This window comes from Tenebrio molitor, chromosome 5, assembly GCF_963966145.1.
Source record: "Tenebrio molitor chromosome 5, icTenMoli1.1, whole genome shotgun sequence".
Taxonomy (NCBI): domain Eukaryota; kingdom Metazoa; phylum Arthropoda; class Insecta; order Coleoptera; family Tenebrionidae; genus Tenebrio; species Tenebrio molitor.
The window spans coordinates 21,360,138-21,381,474 of record NC_091050.1 but is presented as its reverse complement, the minus strand read 5'-3'; the positions used below and the strand labels follow the sequence as shown (position 1 = coordinate 21,381,474).

The 21,337-nt window shown below is 34.1% G+C and overlaps 2 protein-coding genes across 2 annotated transcripts in view; one reads left to right on the top strand and one right to left on the bottom strand.

Annotated features, from left to right (window-relative positions):
• The first annotated feature begins 286 nt into the window (after positions 1-286).
• On the top strand, positions 287-5,945 carry LOC138131783 (ATP-binding cassette sub-family C member 4-like). Its single transcript, XM_069048988.1, has 8 exons — positions 287-1,298; positions 1,353-1,571; positions 1,623-2,254; positions 2,434-3,663; positions 3,714-4,050; positions 4,093-4,243; positions 4,291-4,521; positions 4,577-5,945. Exons 3-8 carry the CDS (start codon positions 2,124-2,126, stop codon positions 5,467-5,469), a joined length of 2,973 nt encoding a protein of 990 aa, XP_068905089.1. The 5' UTR covers positions 287-1,298; positions 1,353-1,571; positions 1,623-2,123; the 3' UTR covers positions 5,470-5,945.
• A 7,057-nt stretch (positions 5,946-13,002) lies between these two features.
• LOC138130163 (prolactin-releasing peptide receptor-like) overlaps positions 13,003-21,337 on the bottom strand; it is a 51,633-nt gene continuing 43,298 nt past the window's right edge. Inside the window, exons 5-7 of the mRNA XM_069046557.1 lie at positions 18,038-18,364; positions 17,734-17,952; positions 13,003-15,170 (exon numbers count right to left, since the gene is read on the bottom strand). Coding sequence (XP_068902658.1) covers positions 17,754-17,952; positions 18,038-18,364 — 526 coding nt within the window. The 3' untranslated portion in view covers positions 13,003-15,170; positions 17,734-17,753. The remainder of the gene's footprint in view (positions 15,171-17,733; positions 17,953-18,037; positions 18,365-21,337) is intronic.

The window sequence follows — 21,337 nt, the reverse complement described above, 5'->3', positions numbered from 1 at the left end:
CCACACCAACACCGAAGTAGATTTTAACGCCTGTACAACACCTCTTGTGTAAACGCCCGTTTTAAACCAGTTTTAACAACACCGGTTTTAAATAACACCGGCGTTAGCGGCCTGTGTAAATGTACTAATGTTTATAAAATAATTACATTGCCAACTTTGGTTATAACTGTTATAAGAATCCCCAATTTAGAAATATTTTTATTTTGCCAACATAATTCAACAGGTGGTGGAAATTTAGAATTGAGACAAACTATAGTTGTAAATCATTTTATTCCACACTGTACAACGAAAAATAATGTTATTTAAGCTTAAAAGTATTTGAACGTTGTGACATTGCCTCTTTGGTAAAGCTTAGATAATGGACCATCGTAAAGCAAAACAAAAAGAGGCCAATCCAGAACAAACAACAAATTTCTTCTTAAAATTTCTTTTCATTTAAGTGGAAATTTTAAAAATAAAAGTCAGTTAATTTTATGAACAATAATTTTATGATTCGCTCCATTCTAAGGTTCCCTTTTAGTGATCTCATCTAGTGCCAGTGCCATTGACTTTGGACTATTTATTAGTCATTATCATTCATTACTAGCGTTCAGAAATATTTGTGGTTAAGTATGTAATGGTATTCGTTCCAAGTCGTCTTTTTAGCTGACGTGCATTTCTCTTAAATACATAACTTTACTTTTGTTATCATTTTGATGTAACATAAATTTTTAATTTTATTTAGCAACGATCGTATCAAAAAATTAACAGCAAAACTGCAGTTGGTGAATTCAACAAAGAAATAATTCACACTTGTTTCATTGCTTGTTCGCTAAATAAATGACCTTTCATATTTATGGTTTGTCAGCTGATAAAGCTAGGTTGTTAACGTTAACGGAACCAGAAGCAAGCTCTTTTAAAACGGCGTGAATTCCATTTTATATAATATACTCGTACTAGAATTTTTCAGTTCACATATTTCGTAAGGCTGTACAATAGATGTGTTAAATTTACAACCCTAGAGCTTTTACTTTTCAATTTTTGCTCAATGCTCAAATTTATCTATACGACAACGATAAGCAAATAAACAAAAGATAATTTTAAATTTATTCTGCAAATGACCACATTATTAATAATTAAAAGAATATTATCATGGTTTAATGCTTGTTAGATAACAAAAAAAATCAAGGTTATAAAAAAATGTGAGTGTTGTCACACAGTTCTGTTAGTTAAAGTAAGGTAATGGATCACGTTAAAGCAAAACAAAGACTGGTTAACCCAGAAGAAACAACGAATTTCTTTTTAAAATTCTTCTTCGTGTAAGTGAAATTTATTTTTCAAGTAGCAACTACAAAAAGTTTCTTCAAACCTAGCCACATGAGAAATATCTTCAGAAGAGGGGTAAAAAATGAAGCTGACATTTACGAAGTGCTTCCATCTTTCAAGTCTCAAACGTTGGGAGATAAACTAGAAACAAATTGGAATAAGCAGAGGCTTCAAAATAATTCATCACTGTTTAAAATTTTATGTAGATGTTTCGGAAAACAATATCTGCTGGTCGTAATTACTCAAGTCATTCCAATAACAATAACGTTGTAATTCTAAAAACATTGTTGCAAATTAATGATCTTTATCGTTTGCAGAATTCTGCAACCAAAAATAGTAAGAAATTTTATATCCTATTTTACCAACAATCACAACAATTTTAACAAAACTGAAGCATGCTTTTTGGCAGTTGCTTTTGTGGTTGTTGAGTTTATAGGCAATTTGTATACAAACAACTTTATACTCAAGCTTGAAGCGATTGGAATTAAAATGCGAACAGGTTTAACATCTTTGATTTACAGAAAAGTGTTAAAGATGAACTTAAGTCACCTTGACAATATATCGGTCGGTAAAATAATTACTTTAATCACTAGAGATGTCAACGAATTCGAAATTTCTGTATCCTACACAACTTACATGTGGTGCGATTTCCTTCGGTTTTTAATTACCTGCTATGTAGTCTATGTCGAAATCGGCTACTTAGTTACCATTTTAGTTGGTTTATTTTGTATCATCATGTTAATTCAAGGTAAATAAAAAATAAATTAAATATGTTTTAAATATCTTTTACAGTGTTTTTGGCCAAACTATTGGCCTCAATGAAAATCAAAACTTTAAAGAAAACAGACATCAGGTATCAGGCAACTAAGGAGATGTTAGATGCTATTACAACTATAAAGTGTTATATTTGGGGCGACAGTTATGGGAAAAAAGTTTCTAAAATTAGGACGTAAGTAGACCGGATATTTTCCTCCTGATTAGGTCACGCAATTTGTTGGTCAGCACTTGTGCTCTAGTTGTAGTGGGTTCTTACCTTCAGGTCTAATTTAATTTAATAATGGTGATCCCTGATTATTTTTATTAGAATGAAGTTTGTCATAATAAATATTTATTTTCTCACGATTTTAGAGAAGAAGTTTCCCTTATTTACAAGATATACTTACTGCTATTTGCTAAATTTACCATTTCTGAAACCATTCTGAACGCATCGACTTACATTTTTATAACCAGCTCCATATGGTTAGGAAATCAAATCAAAGTTGAGACCATCTTCTTTTTGATTACCAGTATGGAACCATTATCTATCGCTTTTAAAATATCGTTTCCCAGAGGAATGCATGAAATGGTAAAGTTAATAGCAGTACTTAGGAGAATTGGAAAAGTTCTTAGAACTATAGACGCACAGTCGCCATCTAAACACAAGATTGATGAGAAACTTCCAGCCAAAATCACTTTATCAAACTTAAATGTGTTCTCCGGAGACCATAAAATATTAGAAAATGTCAACTGTGAAATTGATACTGGACTAACTGTCATATCTGGTTCTACTGCAAGTGGAAAAACTTTGCTTTTGCAAGTCATACTAGAGGAGTACCATTCAGTTTCGGGAGTGGTGAACGTCAACGGTAGAATCTCTTATGCCTCTCAACAACCCTGGCTTTTTGCATCCACTATTAAGCAAAATGTTTTATTTGGAGCAAAGTATAACGAAGAGAGATACGTGAAGGTACTCCAAGTGTGTGCTCTTCTGTACGATTTACACACTCTCCCTGGAAGCGATGGTTTTATAGTTGCTGACAGAGGGGTAAACTTAAGCAAAGGCCAACAAAGTAGAATTAACTTAGCACGTGCTGTTTATCGAGATAGTGACATTTATTTATTGGACGATTGCTTGGGAAATCTGGATGTACTTGTTGCTGACTATATTTTTGAAAAATGTTTCAAACAATTTCTGAAAGACAAGCTAGTGGTTCTGGTTACCCAGAACCGAAAACATATTGATCTAGCAGATAACATCATAGTTTTAAGTGATCAAGCAGCAAAATTCCGCAAGAAATTATCTGGAACCTTAATCGAACAAGAACTTCATCCTCTAGACCTGGCTTGGAGCGAAGACAAACCTAAAGAAGAGGATGGTGTAGTTGAAGAAGATGTTAATGAAACCACAAATTTAATTTCAGAAAAAAAAATTGAAAGAAATATATATGAAGAAAAAGTAATGCCGGAAATAATAAAATTAACAAATCATACGAAACTGATCACACATGGTGGTGGGTTTGTTATGTTTGCTTTTATTTGCATTGTATTTGGTGTGGTTGTCATTTCGAAAAGTATTTTCCGAAAATTAGAAAATAATTGGTAAGGTTAACCACTCAAAATATGAAAGAAATTCTAGGAACCTTTTCCAGGATAAATGCTGAGCAACAAATTGTAAATTACACAATTTACAATGATACAGATAGTGACAATTATAAAAATTTAATGCGAAATCGTCAGTGGATGATTATTTTTTTTCCAATTATTTCAGTAACAGTGGCAGTACTGTCGTTCTCAAGACCTGTCATATTTTCTCTGCTTGCAAGAAAGGCTTCAATAAGTCTCCACGGACTACTATTCGAAAGGATAGTGAATGCATCCATGCGATTCTTTAGTAGCCACTACATTGGTAACATTTTGAACAGATTTTCGGAAGATCTATTATACGTTGACGAGAAATTACCTTATTCATTGTACTTGATTTTAGAAGTAAGAATTTACATTTTATTGGTTTTAATAATTCGGATTTAGGCATTTGCAGAAACAATTAGTGTAACGATTTTAATGGGATCGGTAAATTTAACATTCCTTACAATTTCCTTGGTATTTTGTACATTTCCCATCGTAACAAATTTATTCTTCCTAAGACTCGGAAAAATTCTGAAGCAATTAGAACTTTCAAGTGAGTACTCATTGCAGAATTTTCTTTTGATTATCAACATATTTCAGCTCGCAGTTCATTCATTGGTCATGTAAATGCCACCGCTGAAGGACTGCCAACAATACGATGTGCAAATGCAGAAAATATTCTAATGGACGAATTCGACAGCCACCAGAATCTGTACACTTCTGCTTCTTATCTCTACTTATGTTGGTTAAGGACTCTTATCTGTATCGTCTACGTTTACTTTATATTCTTTACATCTGCCTTACTTCTACAATTCTTGATATTTGACACCGGTACGATAAAATTTAATTTATTGAAAATTATTTGCAAAATGCTCTTACCTTGTAGATATCTCCGCCGCACATGTTGGTCTTGTGCTTTCGCAAGCTACCCTTTTCAAGAAATTAATAGACTTCGCAATTCGCAGGGGTAGCAGGATCGAAACTGAAATGACATCAGTCGGACGAATCCTAGAATACACTGAACAGACTCAAGAACACAGAAACGGTGTTTCGGTTGAGGGTTGGCCCCAGAGAGGAGAAATAAAAGTTAGCAATGTTTACCTTTCCTACGACGCCGAAAATTATGTTTTGCATAATTTGAATTGCACAGTGGAGTCTCAAGAGACGATCGCTATTGTGGGTAGAACAGCTGCCGGAAAATCATCGATAATTTCCACGATTCTGCGATTGCACAAGTTTGAAGGACAAATATTTATAGACGGAGTCGACATTGCAACTCTTCCATTAGAGACACTCCGATCGAATGTTTCTGTTATTTCTCAGGATCCAGCTTTGTTTACTGGAACAGTTCGAGAAAACATTGATTTCTCCGGAAAATATGGAGATGCTGAAATCTGGAATGCACTTAAGGCCGTCAATTTGGACATGTTATTTCCTAGTTTGGACCACAGGATCAGTACCGTTGACTCGAAATTAAGCCTTGGTCAAAAACAACTTCTGTGTTTGGCAAGAGCGATTATTCGCAAAAGTAAAATTGTGATTATGGATGAGGTGACAGCAAGTGTGGACCAAGAAACTGAAAAAATGATACACAAGATAGTACTAGAGGAGTTGGAATGTTGTACAGTCATTATAATAACGCATAAGTTAGATTACGTTTTGGAATATGACAAAGTCATTGTTTTGGACAAGGGCGATATTGTAGAGTTTGATCGTCCATCTCGTTTGTTAGAGAATGATAGTGGAATATTTTGCAAAATGTTTAAAAAAGCTATTTAAGTTTTACAACTGCGACAGATTTCGAGACCTATTAACTATTCGTCTTCACAAAACCCAATTTTCAATCAATGAATTTTCAATTTTGTCCTAAGTATCTAAACAATTTGACTCTGAATTGTTTCAGAACTGTCCAGGAAATCTGAGTAGTCGTTGTGGTTTTATTAGGTAGTTAGTTAAAAAATATTATTTTCTCTATTTGTTATTCTTGTGTGTGATGGTCTTATTGATACCTATCAACATAACATTATAAACGATTGTGAAGGAATAGATTTCTATTTCGGTAGGAAGATATTCCTGGATGTTTGTAACTGATTTTTGTTACGTGCTAGTAAATTATTGTTTAATTTTTTTTAAACACAACGTTGACATAGTTATTTTGTTCGATACCTCCCTGGAAAGTGAGTCTGTATCCATAGTTACCAGTGGGTGAAGGTTTCACTTTCGCTCACTGTCTTTCGCTCAGACATCGATTTTATGAAAAGAACTTTTATATTGAAAATAATAACTAATAGTAACTATAACAATTCATCATTTTACATAATTATTCATCACAACGACAGCCACCGAATATGGTCATTATTAGTCACTTTCTGAAGGATGCACTCTTGGTCCGCCGCTTCCAGTAAAAACTTGCAAACATCGTTTCTTGAAAAAGTTGCAGCTTTTTTCGGCTGACAGTTTCTAAATTTTGTTTTCAAAATGGAGTTAAGACTGTTGAACCTGTACCATTTACATACAGTGTCAAATGATTGTCCCATCGCTGTTGGCGTTGAAAATCCACACGAATTTTGGATGCGGCGCCAGCCTCGCAAACAAGGAGCTCGCAACGTTAGACAAACTAGTAGACAGATTTTCACTACAGCCAGTTTCGCCACCAATCGGCGATATGGAGATGTCAACGTTTTGAAATACAAACAGTGTACTGTTCAACACTGAATAACCGCGACCACGCTGATGCTGATCCTATATTTTTAAAATATGCCATCGTTTTCGTCTATCTCTTGGATCCGTTTCTCGGTCTGCCATTGTGTAAATTTTTCTAATTCTTTCTGGTGTGATTTTGTAGACAACATTATTTTGCTACTTCGCGGGACTTGCCTCTTCCAGAACATCATCAGGAACATATAATTCTTCATCATCCATTTTCACTTTATTGACGTTACAGAACTTTGTTTATTTTGTATTTTATTTTTTTCCATAGCAACAGATCCCTCCGAACATGCGACTTATTTATTTTTTAATTTATTTACATTTCGTTTAAAATTTTGATTACAACTTTCATCTCCGTTTCGTGGTCGACCACACAATTCGAATCTTTGCCTTCCTCACTCTTATTGCAAATAACTATTTATTATTATTATTTTTTATTAAATTAAATATAAATTAAATTTTATCTAGGTGTTTTTTAAATTTGTATACTCCGTCCACACAGATACAGTATCTGAAGAAAGTCCGTTCCATAAATTGAAGGTTCTATTGGTTAAATAATGTCTCTTCAGATCTGTTTTGAAAGGTTTCTTTTTAATTTTGTATTCACGACCGCGGAGTCTATTTTCAATTGATAATTCAACATAGCAATTAGGTAGATTAGTCCAATCATTAGGGAGTTTTACTTTGCAAAAGGTACAGAAAAGTTTATACTTGGCAGGTATCTTCTATCAGGCATATTATTAATATTGTTGAGTTTGCGACCTTGGGGCGTTGCCGCTCGCCCCGCCACACTAGAGAATAGGGGTGCAAAATCACATTTTTGTGATTATTTCATTATCCGTGCGAGATACCTCTATCTAAGTTATTATAGAAAATGTAGAGCATGCAATTCTCTACATTTTTGTTGTTTATGTTTTTTTGTCAGATCAATAGTTTCGTAGTTACAGCGTGTAGAAATCGAGAATTTCTTTTATTTTTGTACTTTTTATTCTTTTCCACACCACTACAGAGGTAGGTAATAGGGTGCGTTTTTTTTTTTGACGTGGTGTCCCCAGTGGGCACAGTCCACGATGCAGTACAAGTTTACTGATTTACTCTTTTTGATCTCTTTGTAACGTAGACGGACCGAAATGATCTGGCTCGAACGGTATAGATGAGCTGAATTCATCAAAGTTTATGAATTCGGGAATTCCTCTTGAGAAGTTTCCTCTTGTTCCTCAGGGTCATCTCGTGACTTCATGTTGCACTTTATCTAACAACATAAAGTCCTTAATTAAATGCGGCCGCCAGACTGGGATTGCAAATTCTAAGTGTGATCTGTACGACATGCCCAGAAAGCGCAACTTTCCTCACACAAAATAGTGAGAAAAGTGAATTTTTCCTCTCTAGAGTGAAAAAAATTGCAGTGTTGCATGATTGCCATTGAATGTTACTGTTATCAAAATAATGCATTTACTTATGATTTTTAGATTTTTTATTTTTTATTTTTATAGATCTTACATTGTGTTTTTTTCATTGTTAAGTTAAGGACCTACGAGAGGCCGTACCATTGGAAAATATTTAAATTGGAATTAAAGCAAGTGAACACACTTCACTTGAATTTTATTTAATTTATTTAATAATAGTTTTAAAGTTGTTTACATTTCTTTGATTTAAAGGTTTTAGTTAGAGTAATTGATGAAACAAAGTATCTCTCTCGCACATAATGGCTATGATTCTCTCGGATTTGATAATAATCGACTATTTTACAGTGTTTTGACAACATTTGTTTCTTTTCTTCCCTTTACAACTGCTGAGTCAATGATAATTAGGTTGTTAGGTATCAAACATTGCATTGCTAACTGGTAGTTGGCTGAAAATATTTTATGTTTTTAACATCCTTTTTAGGAAGGACCTGTTGCTTTAACTTAAAAAAATGGAAAAACTGGTCGATGATGGCAGCATTTTCCGTAACGAAGACGACAAACGCAGCTTTGACTACGAACGGGTTAGCTGCGCAAGTTTTAATTTCTTTTTATCGCTAGTTTTGAACCCTCGTCCAGTACGATGACATTTTGAATTTTCTAATTGATCTCGAATCTCGACATTCAAGAAAAATTTCGTTGATATGCTGTCTGTTTTCAACGCAAGACATAAATTCACTTATAGTCACAGTGCTCGTTGAATTGGTTCTACAGAGTGTCTATAAAAGAACATATATCAAGAGTCTTGTGGAACTAGAATATATTTGATTTTTGCCGCTTTGTCGCATATTGTGGTACCAAATAGAAAAACAGAGGTTATGTAACTTCATTAATGACAGGTTCTTTGATTTACAATAAAATCAATTAAACTCCTTCGTGAGGCAGCAATCCATACTCCAACCTTTATAGGATGCCATCGGGTTTTTTTTTTCTAACAATTTTCTGACAAGTGGAGAGTGGTACAGTCGTTGACCAAAATAAAATAGGACAAAGTGTTACCTTAGACAGTTTCACAATTCAAAGATTTATGTAGTGTAACTGAGGCGTATGTGTCTCAGATTACAACTTGACTTGACTTGACGATTGATTTACAAAAAGTTAGGTTGTGTTTTTTCACTTGTCATCTCGTCACTGTCACTATGTTCAATTGAATGATTGTGAGTTTTTGAAATATTGTCGAATGATGACACTTATCAGAATTGTTTTTTTTTATTTTTGACACTTTTGTTTCCTAAGAGATGGATTTCGCAAAAATATCGAATTACACAATCGAAATTTACTTTGTCCTATTTTATTTTGGTCAACGACTGTACATCAGTCTGAAGTGATAACTTCCTAAGGGATTTTTTTTTGAGTTTTGTTCCATTCGTTGGCGTAAATCTTCAACAATTTCGTCATTCACTGGCGGTCTTCCTACAGTATTACCTTTTTCAATACTTCTAGTTGCCACAAATCTATCCACAATCCTTCCAACATGTTGAATTAAATTTGCTTCCACATGTTATTATCATTTGGAAATTTTCCAAAAAATTCTTCCGTGCAAGCGTTTATTAGAATAAACCCACTCTCCATTCTGCAGGGTACCATTTCGGTAATACGACATCACAATGAAGGTGTTTTGCTCTAGCGATAAAACCATTGTGGTTTACTGAAAAGATTGCTTATTACTTACTGTAAACGTACGAAAATAAATGTACCTTCCTACTTCGTAACTTGTTTTTGGTATTCACAGTTCACACTTATGCGGAAAAACGTTTTAGTTTTGATAAAGACTGTTGAAGAAAATCACAAGCAAAACAACTAAAACGCCGAACTCACAATTGACGCTAACATTTAACTAATAATTTGACATTTGTCATTTGACATCTAATTTGCCGCCTTCAACGGCTTGACATAGTTCGGCCAAAAAAAATATAGAGCCGCACAATTCCACAGGACTCTTGATATATGTTCTTTTATAGACACTTTGTACTAGGCGGACAATAAATTTAGGCCGGCCTGTCATTGCCTTGACATCAAAATGTGAAGCTGGCATTATGTTCAACTAACCCCATTTTCGATTTTTGTCATTCTTTTCATCGTGACAGCGATAATCAAAATTAAAATTGGAAAAAGAAGCGTGGAGCAGAGAGAAGTGCTACTACAAATCAGTTATGCTAGTGCGTCATGATCTGTAAGTTACGAAAAGGGCGAAGGAAACGCCAAACAGCTTGAAAACCTGCAGTTTGACAAACTGACACATCAGTCATAATGACAATAAATGGTCGCTTGCATTGACTTTTTTGAAGTGTCAGAAATTTGCCGGCCTAAATTTATTGTCCGCCATAGTACTATTGCATTTATCCATTTTCAACGGTATGTACTATTCCGGACACGGAATCTTGGCCACAACTGACATTTAACTGACAAATATGTGTGAACTGGCCTTTTTTGAATATAACCCAACTTTTGACTCGATAATGCCATTTCCCTGCCTTTTTGATGTCACAAGAAAGACTTTAAAGTGATTTTTTATAAATGTCATTTATTAATGACACTAATGATTGGTTTACATCTTTTTTTTTAGAAATGTCTAAAAAAATGTTGGCCAAGATTCCGTGTCCGCAATAGTACAATGGCCGGCAAAAAAAATTAGCCATCACTTTTGTGTTACGTCAAAATCCAAATGTGTAATTAATGCTTTTTTGACACTGACATTTAAATGATGGCTAATTTTTTTTGCCGGCCATTGTACGAGTATATTTCCACATCTAGAATGAATGCTTTTTATCAGTTTTAAGAACTTTTAATTGAGATAAAGAAAAATTCTGTTAAGAAATGGGTATGAAACGTTGCTGATTAATATTTTTGCAAAGTTAAAGTGACAATCGCAAAGAAACCAAAAACCTCTTAGATTTATGTAATCCTGCTACAAACCTCACGAGTAATTTCCAGTGTCCGGACGAAATAGTACCGGACAAGTCGACCTGTACAACTTTGCGTAATACCCCACTCACATATAAACACGATTCAGTTGGTTCGTTTTCAATAACAGGGAACCAGCTGAATCGTGTTTATGTGCGAGCGAGGGATTACGCAATTCTACTGGTCGACTTGTCCGGTACTATTTCGTCCGGACACTGGTAATTTCTGAATTTATTACAAACAATTAATATGACAGGAGCCAAGAAACTAAAACCTCATTGCTTTTATCTGACACTAATACATATCAGTTGTTTTATTTTCCAAATTTTTATATATTTCGAAATGTTAAGAGCAAACGCAAATTCATTTTTCGGCACTCATCAGCCCGAAGCCCTAGAAATTAAAATCCTCTTCGTTTTCGTGTCCTCCTAACACAAACCTCTTCTTTCATTTCTCCAGTTTCTAATTTTTCTAAAGTCTAGTGTCAGTTCATTTTATAATATCTGTCGATCGAAACCAAAGTAACGATCACCAAATAAGGGAAGAATTGTTCGCTTTAATGTGGTTCTATGACAAACCTTTTAGAAATCTTAGAATAATGTCGGTTTATAAGATTGAGGCGAATTATTCATTCCACCTTCTTCAAAATATTTATCCATTTTGTACTGCATACGAGTATTACTTTTGTATTTTAAAAATGCACGAAAAAGAACACAGATCATGTAAACATAGAGAAACAGACTGAACAAATAGAAGACGAGCCAGATTGAAATTTGTTTAAAATCCTTAGAACGAGGCCTGTTATAGAGGTCACCATTTTTTCCTTTTTTCATGTGCATGTGTACCTTTGGTTTGTATTTACTATCCCACCTCCACCCGGCGGCACGGCAATTTTGCCGGAGTACATACACTATTACGGATATTACTATCAAGTAATAGTGCAGTGTTTATCAACATAATTACCGGCGTCTCGCCTCCGCATTTTGACTTTGTTGTGTATTATGTTCTGTGTCAATGTTAAGGAACTTCCTCACGATGTGACATGAGTAAGTATAATAATATACCTTTTTGAATTTCAACTACCAATGTGTTATCTAAATCCAGAATTTTTAAATTTTTAAAAAGAGATTGCGGTACTATTCCCGTTGCTGAAATTACAAGTGGTAAAATCGAAATTTTTTCTAAACAACAAAGATTTCTCATAGCAACGGACAGCTCTAAATATTTATTAATTTTTGTGTTATATGTCTGTGTTATATTATGTGAATTTGGAACAGCTATATCTAAATGATATGCTTGCTTTTGTTGTTTATTTAAAATTATAATGTCTGGTCTGTTATGCTTAATATGAATGTCAGTTAAAATTGTTCTATCAAAATATAATTTGTAACTGTCATTTTCCAAACAACTTTCTGGTGTATAACTATAATGTGGTTGTGTATTCTTTAATAAATTGAATTTAACAGCTAAATTCATGTGTATAATTTTAGCGAATATACCGTGTCGTTTTTTATATTCGCTTTGAGCCAAAACGGTGCAAGAAGAAATAATGTGTTCAATTGTTTCCCCTTCAGTTCCGCAAATCCTACATTTATCAATTATCGATTGTAAACCGCATATGTGTTTTTTATAATTTCTTGTATTTATAACACGATCTTGTATTGCAAATATAAAACCCTCCGTCTCAGGGTGAATATTTGATTTCTTAAGCCATGCATGAGAGGCCTGAATATTAACTTCTGGTTGTTCCAGTTCTTTAAAGTATCTCCCATGTAAAGACTTCTGTTTTATATTTGATATTGTGTCAGGTATATTTGGCTTAACAATGTCTGAAATTATATTATCACTTAAATTTAAAGATGTGTAGCCTTTATCGGCTGAAACCAAAGCATAGAAAAAGGTGTTATCACGAGCTCTATTGAGGAAATAATTTTTTAGTGAAGCAATTTGATTTTTAGCAGTATTTCTAGATTTGAAAAACCCCTACCACCGTTTTCGCGTGGTAAATTAAATCTTTCAATAGCAGATTTAGGATGGTGTTTACTAAATTTGGTAAAAAGAACTCTAGTTTTAATGTTTATGTTCTGTAAATTAGTTTTTGTAATATCTAGTTGTTAAAGGTGGCTTTCCGGACTGTTTGTCACCATGTAAACAACCTCATAACGGCCGGAGTCCGTTAAGGGTGTCCGTTATGAGCAGGAGCGGCCGTTATAAATGACTAAATAACTATAGCAACGTAGATCTAAATTTTATTTTTCAACTTTTTTACAATTGGTACAATAATTAATGTTTAATGTTATGGGACACACCTTAAATTAATCGAAATCCGTATGCCACTAGCAGATGTAGACGAGATCGAAGATGATGCTTCAGACTTTTAACACCAACACAAGCGCGATTTTGCAGGGAATAACGATGACCTCATTTGCTCTCCGGACATCGGGAATATCTTGATCGTGATTTTTTATTGATTTCAGTCGTTTATTTTCAACGGAAAGTTAAGTGTTGAACAAATCTCACAAACAGCAGCAAGTGTAGACAAGATCGAAGTTGATGCTTCACAATTTTAAGACTAACACAAGCGCGATTTTGCAGGCAATAACGATACCTCACTTCCGGACATCGGGCATATCTTGATTGCGATTTTTTATTGATTTCATTCATTTACTTTCAACGGAAAGTTAAGCGTTGAACAAATCTGACAAACAAAATTGAAACAATTTTTTTTCACAAACAACGGTTGACATGACGACGTACTCCGCACACTTATTAATCATTCGGTTTTTTCGATGACGTTGAAAAAAATGTATTTTAAAAAGATAATTGTGAACGAATCGTAGAGATATTACAAAAACTATTGTACAATACACGTCCGTTAGGGCCTTTACAGCCTCGCCAGTATTATTCGACTCGCTCTGCGAGCTCGTCTCACAAAATCTCTGGCTCGGCAGTAAAGGCTATCCTAACGGACTTCTACTGTAAAATACTATTATTATTTTATAATATTACTCAATAGGTTTTTATATTACATGAATATGTAACGGTAGACGAGGAAGGAGTATGTCCTATGTATGCATATAATATGGTTTTGAAGTAAATTACTAGTTTGTTCTTGACTTTATACAAATATTTTAAAAGTTTTATCAGACCTTGGTTAAGGACAAAGGTGAATGTGATTTAAATCGATATATCCTTAGCTTTAGCATGTATCCATGTAGAAATAAGAGAGAAGGAAATCTTTGTTTGATTTTTACTTTTACAAAATGATTCAAAATGTCTACAGATCATTAAATACGAGTAGGTAACAACTTTATTGATTTTTTCATTACCAATGATAACAATGTTGTTTTTGGTCTGATATTAGAAAAATGACAAACAAACCAAAATTCAAAACATCAATGGTTTCAGGTATAGGAATTGCATCATTATTGCCACTTTGTGGAATAAAAAAGTAGTAACCTCCGGGGTTTTACATTTAGGTCGTTGATTTCTAGTAAAAGTCCGCGGACGGTCATTTTGAATTTTGAAATGGTCTTCAAATTACACTTTTCTAATCCAGACAGTGGCGGCAAAAAAAGAATGGCAATTCAAAAATTTTAAATAGCAATAGGGGTCAAATGTTACATTTATTGAAAGGTTCTTTTATAATAGCGGAAGCATTTTTTAAAAGGATATCAGTAAATTTCGATAATAATTTTGACTCTGCTGAAATAGGTATTTTGATCTCATGCTAAAATTTACCGATATCTTTTTTAAATTTAATCCGTAGTGACTAATCATATGGTAACATGTATTTTGTTTAATTCAACTAGCTCAAATAATATTCTCATTTTTCTTAGAACGAAATTTTAATTATATATGTATGCCCTAACTCCGCATTTTTTTTTATCTTGCGATTCAGTATCAATAAAATTCTCGCCAATAAGCGTTCGTGACGAAATTATTATGACAGAATCTAATTAATTTAACAACGTATTTTGTTCACATCATTATAAAATGTAAAAAATTGATCACAATTATTTCGTTTAAAACTGATCCGTTAAGAGTCATGTACTTGCAGGTGATAACTTGTACCAAATTATCGAAAATGTTAGTTAAGCTAGTCGTACAACATTGTAAGAATTCACTAGAATTACCCTTCGGCTTCATCTGAAAGAGACATATAAAAATGACTGAAATCGAATTTTCATCGACGGCAGTATTTCACCGAAGAATAATAAAATTCAAGTTGTTGGAACAGGTTGTGTCATTTAATCTATTGACGCTGATAAATTGCGTTGACATTTTATAGATACATTTAAACAGTGTTGGGTACACCATAAAACGTGCTGCATCACTCTCTGAAAAATGGAGCTGTTTCAAATCAATTGCTCCACTCGGAAGAGACGGGAATTCGCCATGGAACTGAAAAAATTCAATTAATTACCAATCAAATCAAAATTTAAAACGAAGATCTACAAGAACTGTCCAAGCCAGGAAATGGCAACAGACGTGTCATTTCGTGAAGCAAGTGCGTTATAACAGTTTCATTTTGATATTTTTTTGCAAGGAAGCTAAGAGGCGTCTTGTTATCCTATAACTTCGGAAAGTTATTCGTTTACTTTATTACTTTTGATAAAAACTAAAATGAGATCGGTTTCTTTTAAGCACAAAAAAAAAGTGAAAACGAGACCGTTTTTCCAAATTAGTGTAAAATATCCAATCTCTTGAGTATGCTTTAAAAAGGAACTAGAAATTGAATTTTGAACGAATCGCCTTAAAAAATTCGCAACCCACAAATTCTTGTATTACATCCATCAGAGAATTAAAATTTTCATACAAGTTTCGTCAACAAAAATAAGTGAAATAATCTCGCAAAGTTTATTCCACAGCATAAAATTCATGAAATGCTTTCTACAAAAAAAAAAAAAGAAAATCATTTTAATTGTGGAGGATTTAAGAATGTGTTGTATCTAGATTAGACTAAGATGTTTTATTCTTTTTGGTGATTTTTTTTTTGTACATCAGGAAGAAAAAAGTTTCCAAAGGGCTGCCATAAATTCAGCAAGAAAGTGAATAAACCGGGCCTAAATGGTACAACTGGAGTAATTTCCAGTTGTTGACTGCTTCACACTGACAAGTAACATTTGACATTTCAAATTAAATTAAACATGTTGGTGAATCTGTTCGAGAACCTAAAAGAAGAGTTAATTTATCTTTGTAGTGGAATTATTTATGTAATTTCGTGGTCTATAGTTTTCTGTGAAGCAAACAGTGCAATTAGTTAAAATTGGTAATTGTTAAACTAGTAAACTATAACTTTACAATTACAAAATGGTTGAGACAGATCGGTCATTATGTCCAGAAAAGTCGCTGAAAATTAAATGACATTCTAACCCCACGTTAACTGAAACTTATCTAAAATTACTGTTGACACTACTTTGTAAGTTGATTACGAGTATAACGTAGAGTTTTAGAACTTGTTAAATTCATTGAGATGCTCTTTCATATTACTACTTAACTTAAACTTAACGTATTTATGGAAATCGTATTGAAAAGTATTCTGTAACGTTCGAAACTAGTTCGCAAAACTCCTACAGTATTAATTCATCATCGGAATGTTTCAGTAATCGATCGTATTTCACATTCCGGTTCGTGTATTTTCCCTTAGCCGAACGCAAATTTAAAATTTTAAAGACATTTGTGTCGATAATGTCATGTAATAATTATATTGCAAATGATAACAAGATTATAATCTGTTCTTTAATCAAAGAACCAGCACCTGTTGCGTTATGTTCCAAAAACAAAATTTTACTAAATTTGGTGAATTTAATTTTGTCTGCGTGGCAGCACTGCATTTGTGGTCTGTCATTCTCAAATGTCATGCCAGACACGTAGATAAAATGTGAAATTTGAATTTTCCAATTGCAATTAAATTGTTGTTATTAACCAATAAAACGACCGTGTATAGAAAGTATACATATTTATGTGTACTATTGGGGACAAAATACTTTGGTCGTCATTCTTCTCTCACTTCAAAACAAATTAATGTAAACCAAGCATTAAAGTCAAGTCAATAGTGATGACAATTTCAAATTATTGACTTTTCTCTTGTCAAAAATATGGCACCTTCCACCATTCAAAAATTTAGAATCATCTCCCTTGTTTCTGGGGGATTGTCGATGGGCCAAATTGCCTTGTGGAAACCTTTTCAATTTTTCCTCCTAGGAATATCTCCTTCTGTTGTCCATTTTTCGGTATTTAACATTTTGCAATGATGAGTTTGACAGTGACAGTGGTTGACAGTAGTAAAAAATAAGGTTAACCGTCCTAATGCTTGCTTTATAACTTTATGACAGTCAACTGACTTTGACGACCAAAGTAATTTGTCCCCAATAGTACGATCAAGCTAAGAAAGACGTTTCGATAAAACAAAAGATGAGGTAGCACTCTTGATTTGTTTTCTTGTTGATCACCTTGTATTAGGATATTTCTTCAAACCGCTATAAATTCTTCAGTTTTTGGAATTTCTTCATGGCAAGTTGTTGAAAATATTTTACTTTCATCAAGTAATAGATTCTCTGATAAAATTTATGTTCAATAAATGAATTTAGTTGGCAGCAGGCGTCATCGTTTGTTTTCCGCATCAATGCATTTCTAAAACTTTGCAATTATTCTATCCTTAACATTGTCACGTAATTTATTTTGAGATAATCCAAATCCCCTAAGCCACCTAACTGGCACCTAGGCATATTTCCGCGAACGACGATAAAATCATAGAAACTTGTTTTAAAATTTTAAATTATTCCGTACTGGAACTTGAGGAAACTGTCAAACTACATACTTAAATTACAGAGTTGTTCCTTTTGCCTATCCCATTTATAATGGTGATGGAGAGGAAAAGACAACAACACCACGAGGTTGTCTTTACGGTTGTGAAGACGCAGCTATTTAGAACAACTGAGAAATAAGAAAAAACTTTACGTACTAGTGCCTCCCTTTATATCATCAGGACGAGGCAAAATCCTGCTGGAAACTGTTGTTGTCCGAATGACCGTCATCCACCTGCTGCACAATTGAATCAGCGTGGCTACATTTGGCCCTCGGCACCGCCGGAGTTCCAGCAGCTGTTATTACCGTTTCGCATGACTGTCTCAACTTCCGATTGCTGAATCGGAAGTAACCCAACAAACGTTCCTTTGAAGACCTGGAACCATTCAATTCCCAGGTTTTAATTATCGACGAGTCAGCTTCACCGATCCAAATATAAAACTGTACACAGAACTACCCACCTGTTCATCTGCCAAATGGCGTAAAGAAGAGGAGTGGAACAAGTGGGGGCGAAAGCCAACCAAACGAACATCGTGTAGGTGATGTCAAAGTTCTTGTTGTTGTCGTACGTTTCCGGGAGGACTAGTCGAGCCAGACGGAGGATCATCAAAGGACATAAACAGATGGCGTACAAAGTCACCATCGGGACAAGATATTTTTGGGTGCGCTTTTCTTTGACCAAGTCCAGATCAGACACGTCAGTTTCGTATCTTGTACGGCCGATGTCGTGGTCGCGGTAACTGTTGCGGCTGTATTGGCTGGAACGGTCGCAGTCTCCGCGGCTGCTTCTGCAATTTGGTAAAAGGCAAGAGAATTTAGTACAAGACAAGAGGAAAAAATGTTGAATTTTAAAGTATCGACCTGACACTGACACGACGTTCCAAACTTTGTCGTACTACACAAGAATGTTTAATAATAAGAAAGCTTTTACGCAAATTATGTAGAAGAACCTGCTGTGCTTTTAAAAAGCGGAGGCTTGAAGAGTTTAATAAAATAAGTCCAGGAAATTCCTTGCATATTACGAGTATATCTGAAAATGTGTTTTTCGTTTTTGATGTTATGAAGACGATTGCTGCAAAAGATTAATTCGTCGACCATAAAAATACTAAATAATGTCTTCAGTTACATAAGGAGATCCAGATGACAAAACGCGATCAACAGGACAAGGGTACATTATGTAATTAAATTCGCATAAATCAAACCAAAACAAATCGGAAGCGCGTTGTAATTGGTTCGAGAATAGTTGATTATTATCTGTATGCCTTAAATTTAATTAAACATTGCGGTAGAGAGTGATTTCAACATACAGGTGTCCCTGAAATGCGCGGCAAAATTTTAACCACGAGCTACGTACTAGGCTTCATGTAGAACTCGGAAAAAATATTTAAAAAATTCTATGTCAAAAAATAAAATGACATTTAATTTTTGAGCTACAATTTTTTTTAATTGCTTTTAGTCTTCTAAGTTGTCCCACAACCTTGTAAGTAAAATTTCGGCACATTTTAAAAATACACCCTTGTATATCATATACAATGTGAACGCGTTTATTCCTTATTCTGGATAAAAGCATTTCTGTGCGATTTTAGGGTATAAATTTACGAGGAGGTATTGACAATATAGGTAGGTTTGGTCGTTTTTAATAAGCAAAAACAAATGTTACCATGGCACTTAAATATAAACACTGATAAGCGTATGTGGAAAGTTTGACGTTAAAATGTGTACTTGTTTTCGTATTTATTATTTTATCTTCAAACGTCATAAAAGTGACAAATTGTGTCACTCAAATGACAAGGTAAAAGTGTCATTTTATGTGATTAAATACATAAAATAGCAAAATTGACTATTTATGTGCCAAATCACATAAACTACAAAAATCAAAGAGTTTAGCGAAATCATTTATAGTCGTTTTCAGTGACATCTGTGCTGTCACTATGACAGTATGTTGGCATTACTTGCTGTTTCACTTTAGTAATTTTGAATTTCCTAATTTGGCAATTTAGCTTGACGCGGCAAATTGACAAATTCAAATTATTTTCTATAATTTCAAACAAATAAAAAAAAACATGTAGTCTGATTTGGATTCCGAGGATGACCTAGTTTAAGCATGTTTTACATCATGTTGAAGACTGAATTTTATTATTTGTTATTGATGTTTGAAGAAATAGCAATTTTCTTTTACCATAACCTCAGTTTCCTGTTTGACATTTTTTAACTAGGATTTGCTTATACTCTGAATCCTGGTTATGAATTTGTATGTACAATCTGCACCAACATATTTAAAATGACACTGACAGCACGGATGTCGTTGAAAACGACTATATTAATATTTATTGTGAACGTACAGTTATTTAAAACTGGGTTTTGAAAAAGACCACTTTCACTCACTTCACTTAAGTTATTGTTAATTTTTCCCAAATTAAGTTTTGCAATCACATCAGATCCTCGGTCAGATCCACTGGTACTGGGTTCACTATTCGACTGGATTAGATTGCTTGAAGGTTGAAGAATTCTACGAGCAATATCCTTTTTATTGTTGATAGATTCTTCTATATAACCCTCAGCGACGGAACTAGAGCGCCACCCTCCATGGCGTTTTAAAGTACCTACATAGTAAGATCTCCGCCTTCGTCTACAAGCAACGTCGCTGAGGTTCTTCGTAAAGAATGGCCCGTGTATTCCTTCCAGTTGGGCAGATTTAAATATGATGCTACCCCTTTTGCTGCATTACCCAGCTTATGTATGCCCATCACCATTCTGTAGCATTTTCCGTTTTGGTATTTCAAAAAGAATCTCTGTTCCTGAAAGTCAGCTGGGCGCAGATTAACGTACATATTGTCTATATTTCATTATAAACTCCTCTCCCACGATGGTAAACGATCGCTTCTTCCCTGTTTTGCTTTCTGGAATTTTTATTAGAAGTAGCGATCCAAGATCTTCAATGTCATTGATCTTCATTTATGCCAGTTCGTAGCATCGACATGCCCCAGAATTATATTGGCGATTTAGTACACAAAACAAAATAAAACATGGTGATCTTTACTTTTGTTGTCAGATATTTTTCATCTGAAGCATCAAACATGAACTTATCAAACTGTTCTTTCGTTAAAACCTTTGCTTTTTTGGGTCGATAATCTTCCCCTTGCTTCTTTAGAAAAGCACGCAGCTTCAAATATTTCGTGATATTAACATTTTTCTTGATATTTAACAATGCGTTTATCATGGAATAATGCGACCATAACGAGCAACTTTTCATGTTTTTAGCCAATTCTGAAAAATAGGCGAGCAAAACATTTTCGGAATACACGGTCACTTTCTTCTCTACACACCATTTCAAAAACCTGCGTTCGGCAGCCAATCTACCAGCCGCAGCACATAAAACTTCATTTTTGCTCCTCATAACATAATACATATACGTATCCCACCTCCACCCGGCGGCACGGCAATTTTGCCGGAGTACATACACTATTACGGATAATACTATCAAGTAATAGTGCAGTGCTTATCAACATAATTACCGGCGTCTCGCCTCCACATTTTGACTTTTTTGTGTTTTATGTTCTGTGTCAATGTTAAGGAATTTCCTCACGATCTGACATGAGTATAATAATATACCTTTTTGAATTTCAACCACCAATGTGTTCTCTAAGTCCAAAATTTTTAAATTTTTAAAAAGAGATTGCGGTACTATTCCTGTTGCTGAATATATATACTATTATTAAAAAGCCGTTCACTGATCAGGTTGTTATTTTTCTAGTTATCTG